This window comes from Pelobates fuscus, chromosome 6 (assembly GCF_036172605.1).
Source record: "Pelobates fuscus isolate aPelFus1 chromosome 6, aPelFus1.pri, whole genome shotgun sequence".
Classification (NCBI taxonomy): domain Eukaryota; kingdom Metazoa; phylum Chordata; class Amphibia; order Anura; family Pelobatidae; genus Pelobates; species Pelobates fuscus.
In genome coordinates this window covers 66,951,328-66,965,355 of record NC_086322.1, presented here as the reverse complement: position 1 = coordinate 66,965,355, position 14,028 = coordinate 66,951,328, and the positions used below count along the sequence as shown (strand labels likewise).

General features: G+C 42.5%; 1 protein-coding gene across 1 annotated transcript in view; it reads right to left on the bottom strand.

Moving 5' to 3' along the window:
* Window positions 1–6,778: 6,778 nt before the first annotated feature.
* The window catches only part of LOC134615225 (uncharacterized), a 167,828-nt gene continuing 160,578 nt past the window's right edge, over window positions 6,779–14,028 (bottom strand). The window contains exons 21-22 of the mRNA XM_063459717.1: window positions 9,629–9,708; window positions 6,779–6,974 (exon numbers count right to left, since the gene is read on the bottom strand). Coding sequence (XP_063315787.1) covers window positions 6,779–6,974; window positions 9,629–9,708 — 276 coding nt within the window. The remainder of the gene's footprint in view (window positions 6,975–9,628; window positions 9,709–14,028) is intronic.

The following is a 14,028-nucleotide window of genomic DNA, read 5'->3' as shown; positions in this document are numbered from 1 at the left end:
GTTAAAACACCCACACGGGTGAGGAAACAGTCATTTTCATTCCCCTCCACAATGAATCCGCTTATGGATTCTGTTGCATGCAGCTTCATATCTGCCACAGATGAATGACAAAGACCCCAATCTCCAGTACTCCCCTTCGCGCCTCCTCCCTTACCCTTTCTCTCTTCTTGTGACAAACTCCCTTTCCCACGTGAGTTTGCCACGAGCTCCTGGAGGAGCTTGCTTGCCAGCCTCCTGCCCACAGACAATGGGCCCTGTGCAGGGAAACCTGTAAAAGAGTAGACTACCGTACTTGACCGACTGTTAGCACTGATTTCATGGAACTGTTTTGGGCATAGGACCATGTGCATGGTCGGTCAAATTATGACTTCCAGAACTGATCTGGGTGATTGTTGGATATGTTGGTCACCTAGATCAGGGCTATCAGGGTATGTAAATTTTGTGTGTGGGGAGGGGGGAGGGGGAGTTTAAATGTGTTTTTAGGGTACTTTTGGGGTGTTTGGGTAAAAGTATGTTTTTTTCTGTGCTGTGAGATAAATAGATCAGATTAGTACAGTTCCTGATCTCCCAGGCACAGAGGAGGGATTATCTGATTTTGTATGGGAGTGTCCTGGATCTGAGAGCCAATGTAATTGTGGATTTTTTTCTACTGTGGTTTACTCTCAGGTCCAGGGGGAGTGCCCCTTGCATTGGGACATGCATATAAGACCAGTTGTAGCTGCCATTAAATCATTCCAGCTTGCACTCCAAAACTGTGTCATCCTGTTATTGGAGGGAAGGAAGATTTAACCCCTAAAGTCTTTGTAAGGATTAGAGCTACCAGGACTGAGTGTCGTCCAGTGCCTGGGGGTGTCTAGAGCGATTTTCCCATTCAGCTCCAGGAAAGAGCGGTTCCAGGGCCCCAGTCAAGCCACGAAGACTGTGGGCACAAGTGCTGTGGCTTGTCCACTGTTCGAGCTAGGAAGTGGTCCTTGGCGGAGGTACCAAGCAGGGGTACAGGGAGCTCCATCACACTCCTCTTCTTCCCCTATCTCTCCCTTTTCTTTCCATATCAAAAAAGGGTGTACAAGTGTCATTTACCGCAATGTTAACATAGAAACATAGAATGTGACGGCAGATAAGAACCATTCGGCCGATCTAGTCTGCCCAATTTTCTAAATACTTTCATTAGTCTCTGGCCTTATCTTATAGCTAGGATAGCCTTATGCCTATCCCATGCATGCTTAAACTCCTTCACTGTGTTTACCTCTACCACTTCAACTGGAAGGCTATTCCATGCATCCACTACCCTCTCAGTAAAGTAATACTTCCTGATATTTTTAAACATTTGCCATTCTAATTTAAGACTATGTCCTCTTGTTGAGGTAGTTTTTCTCCTATTAAATATGTTGCCTTTCAGGACAGACTTGGTAATTACTGTTACATGATACCTCTGTTACGTCTGACTATGTTTAACTATACTTTCTTCCTTTGGCATTGCTGAATGTTGAACTCATCTGCTCCATGTAGACTTCATGAATGTTTAAATATTTTTTTTTTTTGGTAAAAAGACATACAGCAAACTCTCAAGTTACTTATTTATTGAATAACTATATAAAATATACTTGTGTAAAATAGATTGAATATGACAGGTTACATTTATTCAGATTACTAATGAATCAGAATAATTTTTGCATCACAAAATACAAACAAATAAAAAATAAAATCCAGTGTAAAAAAAGGAGGTCTCACTACATCAAAATATGTGTAGTGAAACAAACAGCTGATTTTTTAGATTTTTTTTTTTGTCTTCATTTTTTTCTTATTATAGTAGTATTTTTATACATACATATTATGGTGGTGTGACCACAGGCATTTTACCAGGAGGCCTAAGATGGAAAAAAACCCTAGCACTCAAAATGGCAAGTTTATTAGTGTGCTGGTCTGCTCTAACTTAGCATGTCCTGTCCCTTCAGAACAATTGACCTTCTATTGTGGAAAATGTTAAATGCCATCTACAGTCTGGACTGTCTATCATTCATGCATGTTGCAACATTATTCAACGCATATAAAAGTGACAACATCACACACACACAAAAATAATATATATGGGGTGTGTATATTCAACATACAGTGCATTGGGGGAAAATTTAAAAAATAGAATTTGCAGAAGGTTGATCCAAGTTTTTAATATAGCCGAGTTTGAGGACTTCTGGCTTGTAATCTGGCTTTTGTTTCCTCACACTTCGCTGTTTAGTAAATAAACTTCAAGTAAAGAGTATCGGTAGATTTCTTACATCACCAGAACATTTCATTCGCAATGCATTTTTTTTTTTTTAAAGTTGGCTATGTCCGAGGACTGGTATTGATAAAATAAATCTTGTTTATTAAGTGTTTATATAACGCAATTACTACTTATGAAAGTTGTTTTTAACAGGTTTATCAAATATACCTAACCTTTAAAAACGTGCACACATATTTAAAAACTTATATTCCTACACTTTCTAGATTAACAGTAGCAGGTGTGATAAATTGCAATTGGTGGGCTTCAACGTTTTACTCCAAATCATTTACTCTAAGTTATTCCTGGTTCATGCACTTTTTCACATTTTCTTTACATTGCATGTAAACAGTTTTGTACTTATATCGTTACGTATACATTCTAACAAAGTGTTTTTCTCTAGTTATACTAAAATGCTAAAACATGTGAAGAAAGTTGTATCAGTTTCCAAATATATTCCATTGACAGGTTTCTTCTTCTGTAACATCTCATTTATTGAGGTTTAGTGATGTTTTTCTGACATCTGTGTGGAAATAAATTAAAGTATTGTATGTTATTATGTGTGTTAATTGAGCTTTCTACAAACCAAACATGTTGTGATTTTTTTACCTTTTTTTATATGAAGAACTTAATGCACAAATAACTCATTTATGACCCAAGTTAGGGGAATAAAACCTGAGAGCCAGATGCAGCTTAACTCCCACGTACCTTAAATGTTTCAAATGTATTTATTGAATAGTTTTAATCCTGACTAAATTCACTCCATTTTGGAATTGTGTGGCGAGTTCACGTCAGTAGGTGACAACTTGTCAAGAGCTTCTTGAAGTAGCTGTTTACAAGGTTCAAATGAGCAAGAGACTTTGCAGAAATTGGATTTCAAGGCCTTCAGTGAGTAGAAGAGGTTATAATTCACCACTAAATCCAAACAGAATAAGGCCTGTACAACCATGGCCACAATGGACCTCATGAGACATCTTTTCGATGAGCAGATAATTTCGAAGAAATTCCAAGATTAATTGGCCACATTGCTGACCCGACCTTTCAGCTCCTGATTACTTATTGTGGAGATATCTGAAGGAGCAGGTGTACATGAACAAACCGTGTACACTTGAGCAGCTCAAGGAGAATACCTGTGCAGTAACTCGACCACTAGAGCTTCAAACATTAACTAATGTTAAGGACAATGAAATCAAAAGAACCCGCCTTTGCAAGGTGTCAAATGGATCTAATTTAAAAGATATCATTCCTAATACCTAGTCAAACAAATCTCCATATATTAAGCATTCATTGTATGTAATGTCATTGAAATTGGTTTATTAATAAAAAAATAATAATCGAATCCTAAAGCCTGACTCTGAATTTTGGCCCAACGCGTATAATAACAATCTCATCAAGTTTTGAAAGGAAATATATATATATTTTTAAATGAAATATATGTAAAAAAAAAAAATAGATAAAATAATCCATACCTTTATTATATGACAGGATCCTACAGCCATATACATGTACCTCGGGTCAGAAGGTTTTTGAAAACCCGCAGTTAGTCTTAACAGCGTTCCCGGTTTCTCTCCCGCATAGAAGCAGGGATGAAATACCACATGGCTGAAGAATCCGGTCATTATTTTTTTTACATATACTTAAAGGGACACTCCAGGCACCCAGACCACTTCTGCTCATTGGAGTGGTCTGGGTGCCAACTCCCACTACTCTTAACCCTGCAAGTGTAATTATTGCAGTTTTTTATAAACTGCAATAATTACCTTGCAGGGTTAACCACCTCTAGTGGCTGTCTATCAGACAGCCACTAGAGGGAACTTCCTGGTTTCTAGCACAGGAAACCTGTGCTAGAGCGTCGCTGGACGTCCTCACGCTGTGTGAGGACCTCCAGCGTCGCTCAAAACCCCATAGGAAAGCATTGAAATGCTTTTTCAATGCTTTCCTATGGGGAGACGTAATGCGCATGCGCGGCATTTCCGCGCATGCGCATTAGGTCTCCTCGGCCGGTGGGCGAGATTAGTCTCGCCCACCGGCCGACGTAATCACTAGGAGGAGCGTCGCGGAGGCGGAGACAGCGGCGAGGGACATCGCCGCTGTCCCAGGTAAGTCACTGAAGGGATTTTACCCCTTCAGTAACCGGGCATTGGGGGGTGGGAGGGAGAGGGACCCTCCAGTGCCAGAAAAACGGATCGTTTTTCTGGCACTGGAGTTTCCCTTTAATTAAAAAAAATATATATTCCTTTTTAATACATGATGAAAGGATTATCATATTAGAAATAGTTTTGAGGTGACACCTGTCCTTTGGGTTTAGCAAATAACCTCTTAAAATTTGTATCACCTATTTTATCGTAAAAAAACTACTTTTTGCTTTGCGTGTATCGTGTTAAATGATTTTGAACTTCGTAATTATTAATTGCACAGTGAACATATATAGATAACTGCTGTAGATAAAATTGCTATATCAAATTTGTTGTAAAATTCAGTGAATCAATAGAAGGAAGATAGAGAGACAAACAGACAGAGGGATAAGCATTATTTTATATGTACAGTATTATTAATACCTTATTGATAATGTCCACTATATTCTGCAGCTATTTGCTTTTAGCCAATGTACAACTATTTTGGTGATGGTAAAAGGCAATTGTATTTTCAGAGTCATTTGCATAACCCAATACCAAAGACAGCCTGGCATACAATCTAAATTACTATGATTCACATTATGCCATGCACTTGGGCTATGTGTAGGTGCATGTCTTAATAGAGCACCGGAGCAGAATTGTGCATCTTCAGAGGATGATTGACTTTCAGAAATGAAGAGGAGGTTAGCTTTGTTCATATTTGACTTCTTTGCACTGCTCACCGCAGCAAATGTTTCAACAACATTTACAGAGGTGAAGGAAAGATGAACTGTCACTATCAGAAAAACAAACAAACTAAACACATTTTCTTAATTATGTTGCACACAGATTTTTTTAACCTGACTTAGGCAAAACTATGGGGTTTTAGTTACAGTATATGATCATTTTAATAAATATGTATATGTTAAGGGTTATGAATATGTCTTTATGTATATATACTTTATGTATATACTGTCTTCTCTTTAATGGCTCGATGTAATATCTTTCTTTATATAATACAAAATCTGAAGTTCGTTATAAAAAAAATAAATGTTTTCTACACACAATGCAAAAACCTAACAAATGGTACAGCTTAATGGATGTTAGGGAGAGATCAATCTTCGATAGAGTGTAAGCATCTTTGTCCAGAAAGTGGTCCTTTGTCTACTGTTCTTATAAACAACATGACTATAATGACATCAGAATTTATAGCTAAAACTCTAGCCGTATAATGACATATGAAGACCCCCAACCCTCTTGTTATACACAGAATAGCAAACTACCATCTGTTCTTTCTAACCCATTAGATATCCATACCTAATAAGAACACAGAGTATGTAATATTCTACAATCATGCATTGCATTAGTCTGCCACAATACCATTGTTGGCAAGTGTTGGTTTGTTATAATATACATTACTTGATGTTTATTATTTTATTGTTCTTTAATATTTTTTGTTCCACCCACAGCTGCTGGTATCGCAGTTTATACCTCATCACAGCTCCCACCATCATGCTGAAAGTCCTACAGGTCAGTAAAAGATAGAGTAATGGTGGCAACCTGTCAAGAGATGCACCTCCTGCCTATTAACATGACTCTCCTCAATCATTGGTAGCAAGGGACATGTATAACACGTGTAATTTAATATTTTACGGTCCCTTTACTGTATTAAGAATTAGAATTACAGTAATTTTATTTTTTCATTTTTGTTGTGCTTAAGAAAAATACAAAAATGCCTGAGGTGCGGCCTTCCTCTGGCATAGCACCATGCAATATATTTGGGATAACAGGTTAAACTAGCACCTTATTATGATATTATAAACAAGAGAGTAAAACAGAAACCAATAGCAGGTACAACTATATATTGAACGCGACAGGCTAGAGCTTGCGTATGGTTTGCTCAGACTTCATGTGTGGGCTATATATTTTTCAGAATCAAAATGTGTGTGATTATGCAGTATGGGTCAGCAGCTATTCCCTCTCACAGGTGTGTAGGTAGGTGTTTCAAGCGAGGGTGCATCTGTCAGTGCCAGTGTGTAGTAGTGCCAAGTGTGTGCTTGTCATGTATCCGGTGTATGTCTGCTCTGTGCTGTGTTATGTTGGTGGATCAGTGGGTACAGGCAGATATGTGAGAGAAATCGAGGCGGGGGGGGGGGGGAGAGAGGGTATTCAAGCATATCATGCTTGGGGTGCAGGTCCCAGATAATCCGATGCCCTGGCTTGGCATGCTTAGGGGGTTGCTAGTCAGCAAGAGGCAGAGTTCAAGTAGGTCCTCCCTATAACCCCGGGCCATCATGAAGTCCGGCAATTTGAGGCCACGAACTTGGATACTTTTGTATTTAGCATACTTTTGTTGCTCATGCTGTAACAGGAGGCAACATTTTGACAGATTTATGCAATATCCTTACTGCACCAATTTACTGGTATAGCAATAAAAGTTTAAAATGGGAAATATTACCATGATATTCAACTTGGCTATTTGTTCCCTGTGGTTATCTCCTTCACTGTCTTTGGCTAGAGTCTTTATAGACTGTATCACTTGCTGCCACATCTTATAAGATCCATTGGGCATGAAAAGTTTGTTCTTGAGGCGTTTCCAACTGTAAAAAACAAAAAACAAACAAAAAACAAACACGTTATCCAAGGTGTATATTATGAAAGTCTGCATAATGTTGTATTTTATTCACATAACAAATATATATAGTATGCATACTTTATAAATGGACACACCTTCATAATCTTTAAACTTTCAACTCTTTAATGGTTTATCAAATGATTTATCAAAGATGTTATACAGAGGTGTTAGTTGTAATTGAATGTTTCCATTTTTGTCAGATTTAGTCGACTAAAATTTTTGAGATTTAGTCGATTAAAACTAGACAAAAACTAAAACAATTAGATAACTAAAATACGACTAAATGCAAAAAAATAAAAAAGTTATGCTGCTATCACTCTATTGACTACAGGTGCTGGTATCAGGGCATACACTCCAAACAATGCCTTAAAATATATTTAAAAAAAAATAAAAAAAACTGATACTATACTCTCCAATTATTTATGCTTATTTATATTTATTTAGAATTTTTAAAGTGCTGAAAACTTGAACAAGCCACCCTTACCAACATAACAGATAACAATATATAGCAATTCAATAGAAGTATGATATTGATGGTGTATATATACCTATCCATAAACCAAAATTTGCCAACATTTTTCGAAAGAAACCATAAGTACACCCCGCCACAAATTTTTTTTTATTAATATGTAACAATGGAGCACTGTTTAGTTCCTGCTGTCTATTATCCTGCAATGATCCTTACGTAGTGAAAAAATAAAAAAAAGTTAGTACCCAAAGGAATCAAAAAAGGATCAAAACAAAATTCCCCAAAAATAATTAAAAAACTGGAAAATGTAAATCAAAGAAAAAAAAAAACCTGTAACTTGCAGCTATGGATACAGTTTGGTTTCATGGATAGATTTAAAATGTAATTTAGTTTTAGTTATAGTCTTTTGACTAAAAAGCCATTTTAGTTGTAATTTGCTGCCAAAATGAACACTAGTGGGTAAGACACATGGCAGAAGGAAGAGAGAACATTATACACATGTGGGACTGAGGGAATCAGACACATGAGGGATTGGGGGATTAAGACACATGGGAGGCTGCAGGAATAAGACAGATTTGGGGGCTGTGAAAATGAGATAGATTGGGGGCTGGGAAAATGAGACAGATGTGGGACTTGGAGAAAAAGACACATGGGTGGGCTGGGAGAATGAGACACATAAGGTGGCTGGGGGAATGAGACACATAAGGTGGCTGGGGGAATGAGACACATAAGGGGACTGGGGGGATGAGACACAAGAGAAGTCTGGGGGAATGAGAAACATGAGGGGGTTGGGGAAGTGAGACACATGAGTAGGGCTGGGGGGGGAATTAAAACATGGAGGGGTTGGGGGGGATGAGACATGTGGAAGAGTGGAGGGGGGAGAATTGAGACACATGGGGGGCTGGGGGAATGAGACATGAGACATGAGATCCATGGAGGGCCTGGAGGGACACAAAAGTGACAGAAGGGCTGGGGGAAAAGGGACAAGGTGCTGTGGGGAAGAGACAACAAATGAGGCTGTAGAGAGAAAGAGACACACAGAGGAGCTGGGGGGACACAACGAGACACTGGGGAAGGGGCAAAAGAGACAGACCAGGGCTTGGGAGAGACACCCAGAATGGCTGGGGAAGGGACAAATGAGACAGATAGAGGCTATAACTAGACCCATTAGATACTGGAGATTTAGCAGACTAAAACAATTCAGATTACTAAAATACACCTAAAAATTAAATGTCTTTCAAGTTAAAAGATTATGACTAAAGCTAAATTGAAATTTAGGGATGTACATGGGCCAAAAATTTGGTCGGTTCGGCACTTCTGAAATTCGGGACTTCGGCAATTTGCCAATTCGGGAATTTGGGATTTTAGGAATTCATGTCTTCGGGAATTCAGACATTCAAAACCATCCCTCTCTTGCCACCACAACCACTTACACATCTGTAGGGTTGGGGTAGAGGAGGGTTAGGGTTAGGGTAGAGCTTGGGATAGGGTTAAGGTAGGGTATTGTTAGGGGTAGGGTTAGGGTAGAGTTAGATATAGGGTTAGGGGTGGGATTAGGGGTATGGTTAGGGGTAGGGATAGGATAGGGGTAGGATTAGGGATAGCGTAGAGGTAGGGTTAGGGTATAAGGGTGGGGTTAGGTTAGGGGTAAGGTTGGAGGGAGGTATGGGTAGGTGCCTGGACTGCCACCATAACCACTTACACATTTATAGGGCTCCCTGTGCCAGGAATTAGCTTATTGGTCGAGATTCCTGTCATCAGTCACATCATTTTCCCTCCCTCTCTTGTTTTGCAACCTTTCAGAAATCCAAAGCACTTCGGAACTTCCGAAATTCAGCACTTCGCCAATTTGGTTCAGTTTGGCACTTCCGAAATTCAGTAATTCGGCATTTCTGGACTCCGGCAATTCTGAAGCATCTGAATGTCCGAATTGACGAAATTCGTTCGAATTTACGTCGGAACTAAACAAATTTCACATGTCGTTTGGAAACCAGTTGGTATTTTTTCCCCTGCAAATATCTACTGACTGTTAGTAAAAGGAATGGCCTATGGCTACGGTTGAAATTATTCCTATGTGTTGTTTTAATTGTACTTCTTTACAACTCTATATTGGACAAACTTTCTGATTATTTTCAGGGTTTGGTCCTTACCTGTTCGCATGCAGTTTTTGCAGATTTGTGATGAAATACTCTTCCACACTTTCTATGCAATCTTCTAAATTTTTCTCAGTCTATTTCAAGCAATAAAAAAAAATAGGTAGGAAAATTAAATTGTATTTAAATAGTAGTACATACAACAAATCCTCTCTCTTTTAGTATAAGTCATATTTATATGGAAACGTCAAGTTACTATTAAAGTATACCTATCAACCACAAACCACTCATGCGCTAAACATAGGTATTTCTCCCTTATTATAGTCAAATCTTTGGCATAGACTCTATGCTGATAATTTGACTGACAAGGGAGAGCAGCATGGTCCTACCACAGGTAGTTCTCCTACTCTTCCAAGCATATCCACAACAGCTTTTAGCGCTGTCTAGAGAGTATAGGAACAGTGGCATCACTCCAAAGCCAGAGTATCTATGTCACTGAGGACATATGCCCTTTTTGGGAAAGCGTTACCAAACAGGACAAATGAGGAGGAGCTGTGGAAGGACGAGAGGTGGGTGGGTGTCACAATTTTGGGAACCTAACACGCTAACAGGTCACAGAGAGGAAAAGGTGCAGTACCGGTCCTTAGAATGGCCGGGTCAAGCACACCAAGAATAGTCAGGAGACAAGCTGAGTAAGGGGAGCCAGAAAACAGGAGAACGTGAAACAAGCCGAGGTCAAAGGGATGGAGAATACAGGAGAGTCGGAGAAACAAGCCAAATAATCGGTAACCAGAGAGAAACACAAGCAAACAGCAATACAGGTAACCAAAGACCACAACAGGGCACAGAGAGACAGGAAAGGTAAGTATTTAAATCCTGTGCTTAATTCTGATTGGATAACTTCCAATCAGAATTAACAATCACACGTGGGGGATATCTATACCTCCCACTGTGATTATTGTGCTGTAGCTTTAACGCCAGGTCACGTGAGTGACCCCGGCGTTCAGATATTTGTGCCGGCTCCCAGCGTGCAGCGTTCTACATGCTGCTGCTGGGAGGAGAAGAGGAGGACGCGAGCGGCGTGTCAGGAAGAGAGGACGCCGCTCGCTGACAGGTAAGGGGAGAGGGGACCTGACAGTGCTATATCAAGAGCAACACCCATGAAGTTCTGAAGATGTTGGCGCTGGAATGGAGGTTAATATATCTCAATATGTTCCATTGAGTACATCATGTATTTTTCTTTGTGATATATGGTGTATTCAATATATAATGGGTAATTTAAGGTAAGAAATATTTTCCTAAACAGGATCACTTTACTGAGAATAGATACTTTATATAACCATTAATTGAAATTACATTTATATTTTTTTTAATGAAATGAAAGAGCAAATTATCTGTATGTTACAATTTCACATTTTAAGCACTGCATTCAATTAGCTTACATTTGTGTCCTATCTTTAATATTTTTTTTTTATTTTCATTATATGGATGAACCTTTGTTTTGATGTAGGGACAAACATTTCTTGAAAGAGACATTCCATGATTCCATGAGCCTTAACAACTTTGCATACATTATGGTTCAAGGAGGTCACTGTCCATGTCGCCCTTCATACATTTACTCATATTCCAAAATTATTATTATAACTCAAATATGTATATAATATAGAATGCACACTACAACAAATTCAAAAAACTAGCCTTATTATGTACAAAAAGTACCAAAGTAAAAACATACAAAAAAATAAACACAATGACAGAAGTAAAGACAAATACAATAATGTAATGGTAAAATACCAAAAAAGTTCTTACAAGCCACAAGACAGAATCGCGAGTCACCAAACCCCCCAACGTTTCGGCACCAACTGGCTGCCTTTATCAAGGGTACCTGTATCCATGTTCAGATGTGCCTGCTTAAAAAGCCCTCTTGCAGCTGATGGCCATCAGCATAAAGGTGTTACCAACTCCGGAATTGACATCATCACTTCAAGTGCTTGTACAATGTTTTAATAATAACATAACAAGATCATACTAGAATCAATTGTGTGCACTGAAAACATCCATAGAGCAATAAAAGTCGCATTACCTAGAAAATTATAAATATTAGTGCTCTGATAACAAACCTCTAGTAAATATACAATTAATAAGCATACTCACTGGGGGGGGGGGGGGGAGGGGCGTGGCCGGACTGAGCATGGAGAAGGACGCTTGAAAACAGAGCTCCTCACCTCCCGGCCCTTAATCAGCGAAAAATCCGCACCTCTATCATGGAGCCCTCCAAAATGGTCCGCAACAAGAAGGCTAACACCTTGGGAGGCTCCCCACACCGCCAAACCGGCACGCTGGACGATTATATGTCTCTCCCACCCACCCACGCACAGCCAGCGTGTGTCTCTCCCACCCACCCATGCACAGCCAGCGTGTGTCTCTCCCACCCACCCACGCACAGCCAGCGTGTGTCTCTCCCACCCACCCATGCACAGCCAGCGTGTGTCTCTCCCACCCACCCACGCACAGCCAGCGTGTGTCTCTCCCACCCACCCACGCACAGCCAGCGTGTCTCTCCCACCCACGCACAGCCAGCGTGTGTCTCTCCCACCCACGCACAGCCAGCGTGTCTCTCCCACCCACGCACAGCCAGCGTGTCTCTCCCACCCACGCACAGCCAGCGTGTGTCTCTCCCACCCACAGCCAGCGTGTGTCTCTCCCACCCACGCACAGCCAGCGTGTGTCTCTCCCACCCACGCACAGCCAGCGTGTGTCTCTCCCACCCACGCACAGCCAGCGTGTGTCTCTCCCACCCACGCACAGCCAGTGTGTCTGACCCACCCACGCACAACCATTTTCTCTCTCTCCCACCCACGCACAGCCAGCATGTGTCTCTCCCCCACCCACGCACAGCCAGCGTGTGTCTCTCCCCCACCCACGCACAGCCAGTGTGTGTCTCTCTCTGTCCCACCCACCCACGCACAGCCAGTGTGTCTGTCCCACCCACGCACAGCCAGCGTGTCTCTCTCTCTCTCTCCCACGCACAGCCAGCATGTCTCTCTCTCTCCCACGCACAGCCAGCGTGTTTCTCTCCCACCCACGCACAGCCAGCGTGTTTCTCTCCCACCCACGCACAGCCAGCGTGTCTCTCCCACCCACGCACAGCCAGCGTGTGTCTCTCCCACCCACGCACAGCCAGCGTGTGTCTCTCCCACCCACGCACAGCCAGCGTGTGTCTCTCCCACCCACGCACAGCCAGCGTGTGTCTCTCCCACCCACGCACAGCCAGCGTGTGTCTCTCCTACCCACGTACAGCCAGCGTGTGTCTCTCCCATCCACGCACAGCCAGCGTGTCTCTCCCACCCACGCACAGCCAGCGTGTGTCTCTCCCACCCACGCACAGCCAGCGTGTGTCTCTCCCACCCACGCACAGCCAGCGTCTGTCTCTCCCACCCACGCACAGCCAGTGTGTCTGTCCCACCCACGCACAGCCAGCGTGTCTCTCTCTCTCTCTCTTCCACGCACAGCCAGCGTGTCTCTCTCTCTCTCTCTCCCACGCACAGCCAGCATGTCTCTCTTTCTCTCTCTCCCACCCACGCACAGCCAGCGTGTGTCTCTCCCCCACCCACGCACAGCCAGCGTGTGTCTCTCTCTGTCCCACCCACCCACACACAGCCAGTGTGTCTGTCCCACCCACGCACAGCCAGCGTGTCTCTCTCTCTCTCTCCCACGCACAGCCAGCGTGTCTCTCTCTCTCTCTCTCCCACGCACAGCCAGCATGTCTCTCTCTCTCTCTCTCTCCCACGCACAGCCAGCGTGTCTCTCTCTCTCTTTCTCTCCCACGCACAGCCAGCGTGTCTCTCTCTCTCTCTCTCTCCCACGCACAGCCAGCGTGTCTCTCTCTCTCTCTCTCTCTCTCTCCCACGCACAGCCAGCGTGTCTCTCCCCCACCCACGCACAGCCTGTGTGTTTGTGTCGCTCTCTCTGCCAGCCACGCACAGCCGGTGTGTGTGTGTGTCGCTCTCTCTCCCCTACCCACGCACAGCCAGCGTGTCTCTCTCCCAGCCACGCACAGCCAGTGTGTCTCTGTCCCACTCATTCCCCTCCTGCCAATCATTTCATGTAGCGTGGCCAAGGCACCGCAGTAGAGAATCTTCTGTATCCTCTATCCAGTCTAACCGGAAGTGCTCCCAGACAGAATAGTGGATACAGAGATTCTCCACCACAGTTCACTCGACCAGGCTACAAGTAGGTAAGCTGGCACTGCAGAAGGAGGAAGACAGCAAAAAGAGCGGACGGACAAAGAGACACATAGGGGACTGAGGGTGGACAAAAAGACACATAGTGGGGCAGGGGTGGCAAAGAGATACACAGGGGGCAAAGTGACACACAAAGAGGCTTTAGGTGGCAAAGACACAAACAGAGGGTTTGGCGGGGACAAAGAGACAAGGAGGAGCATACTTAGAGGGACT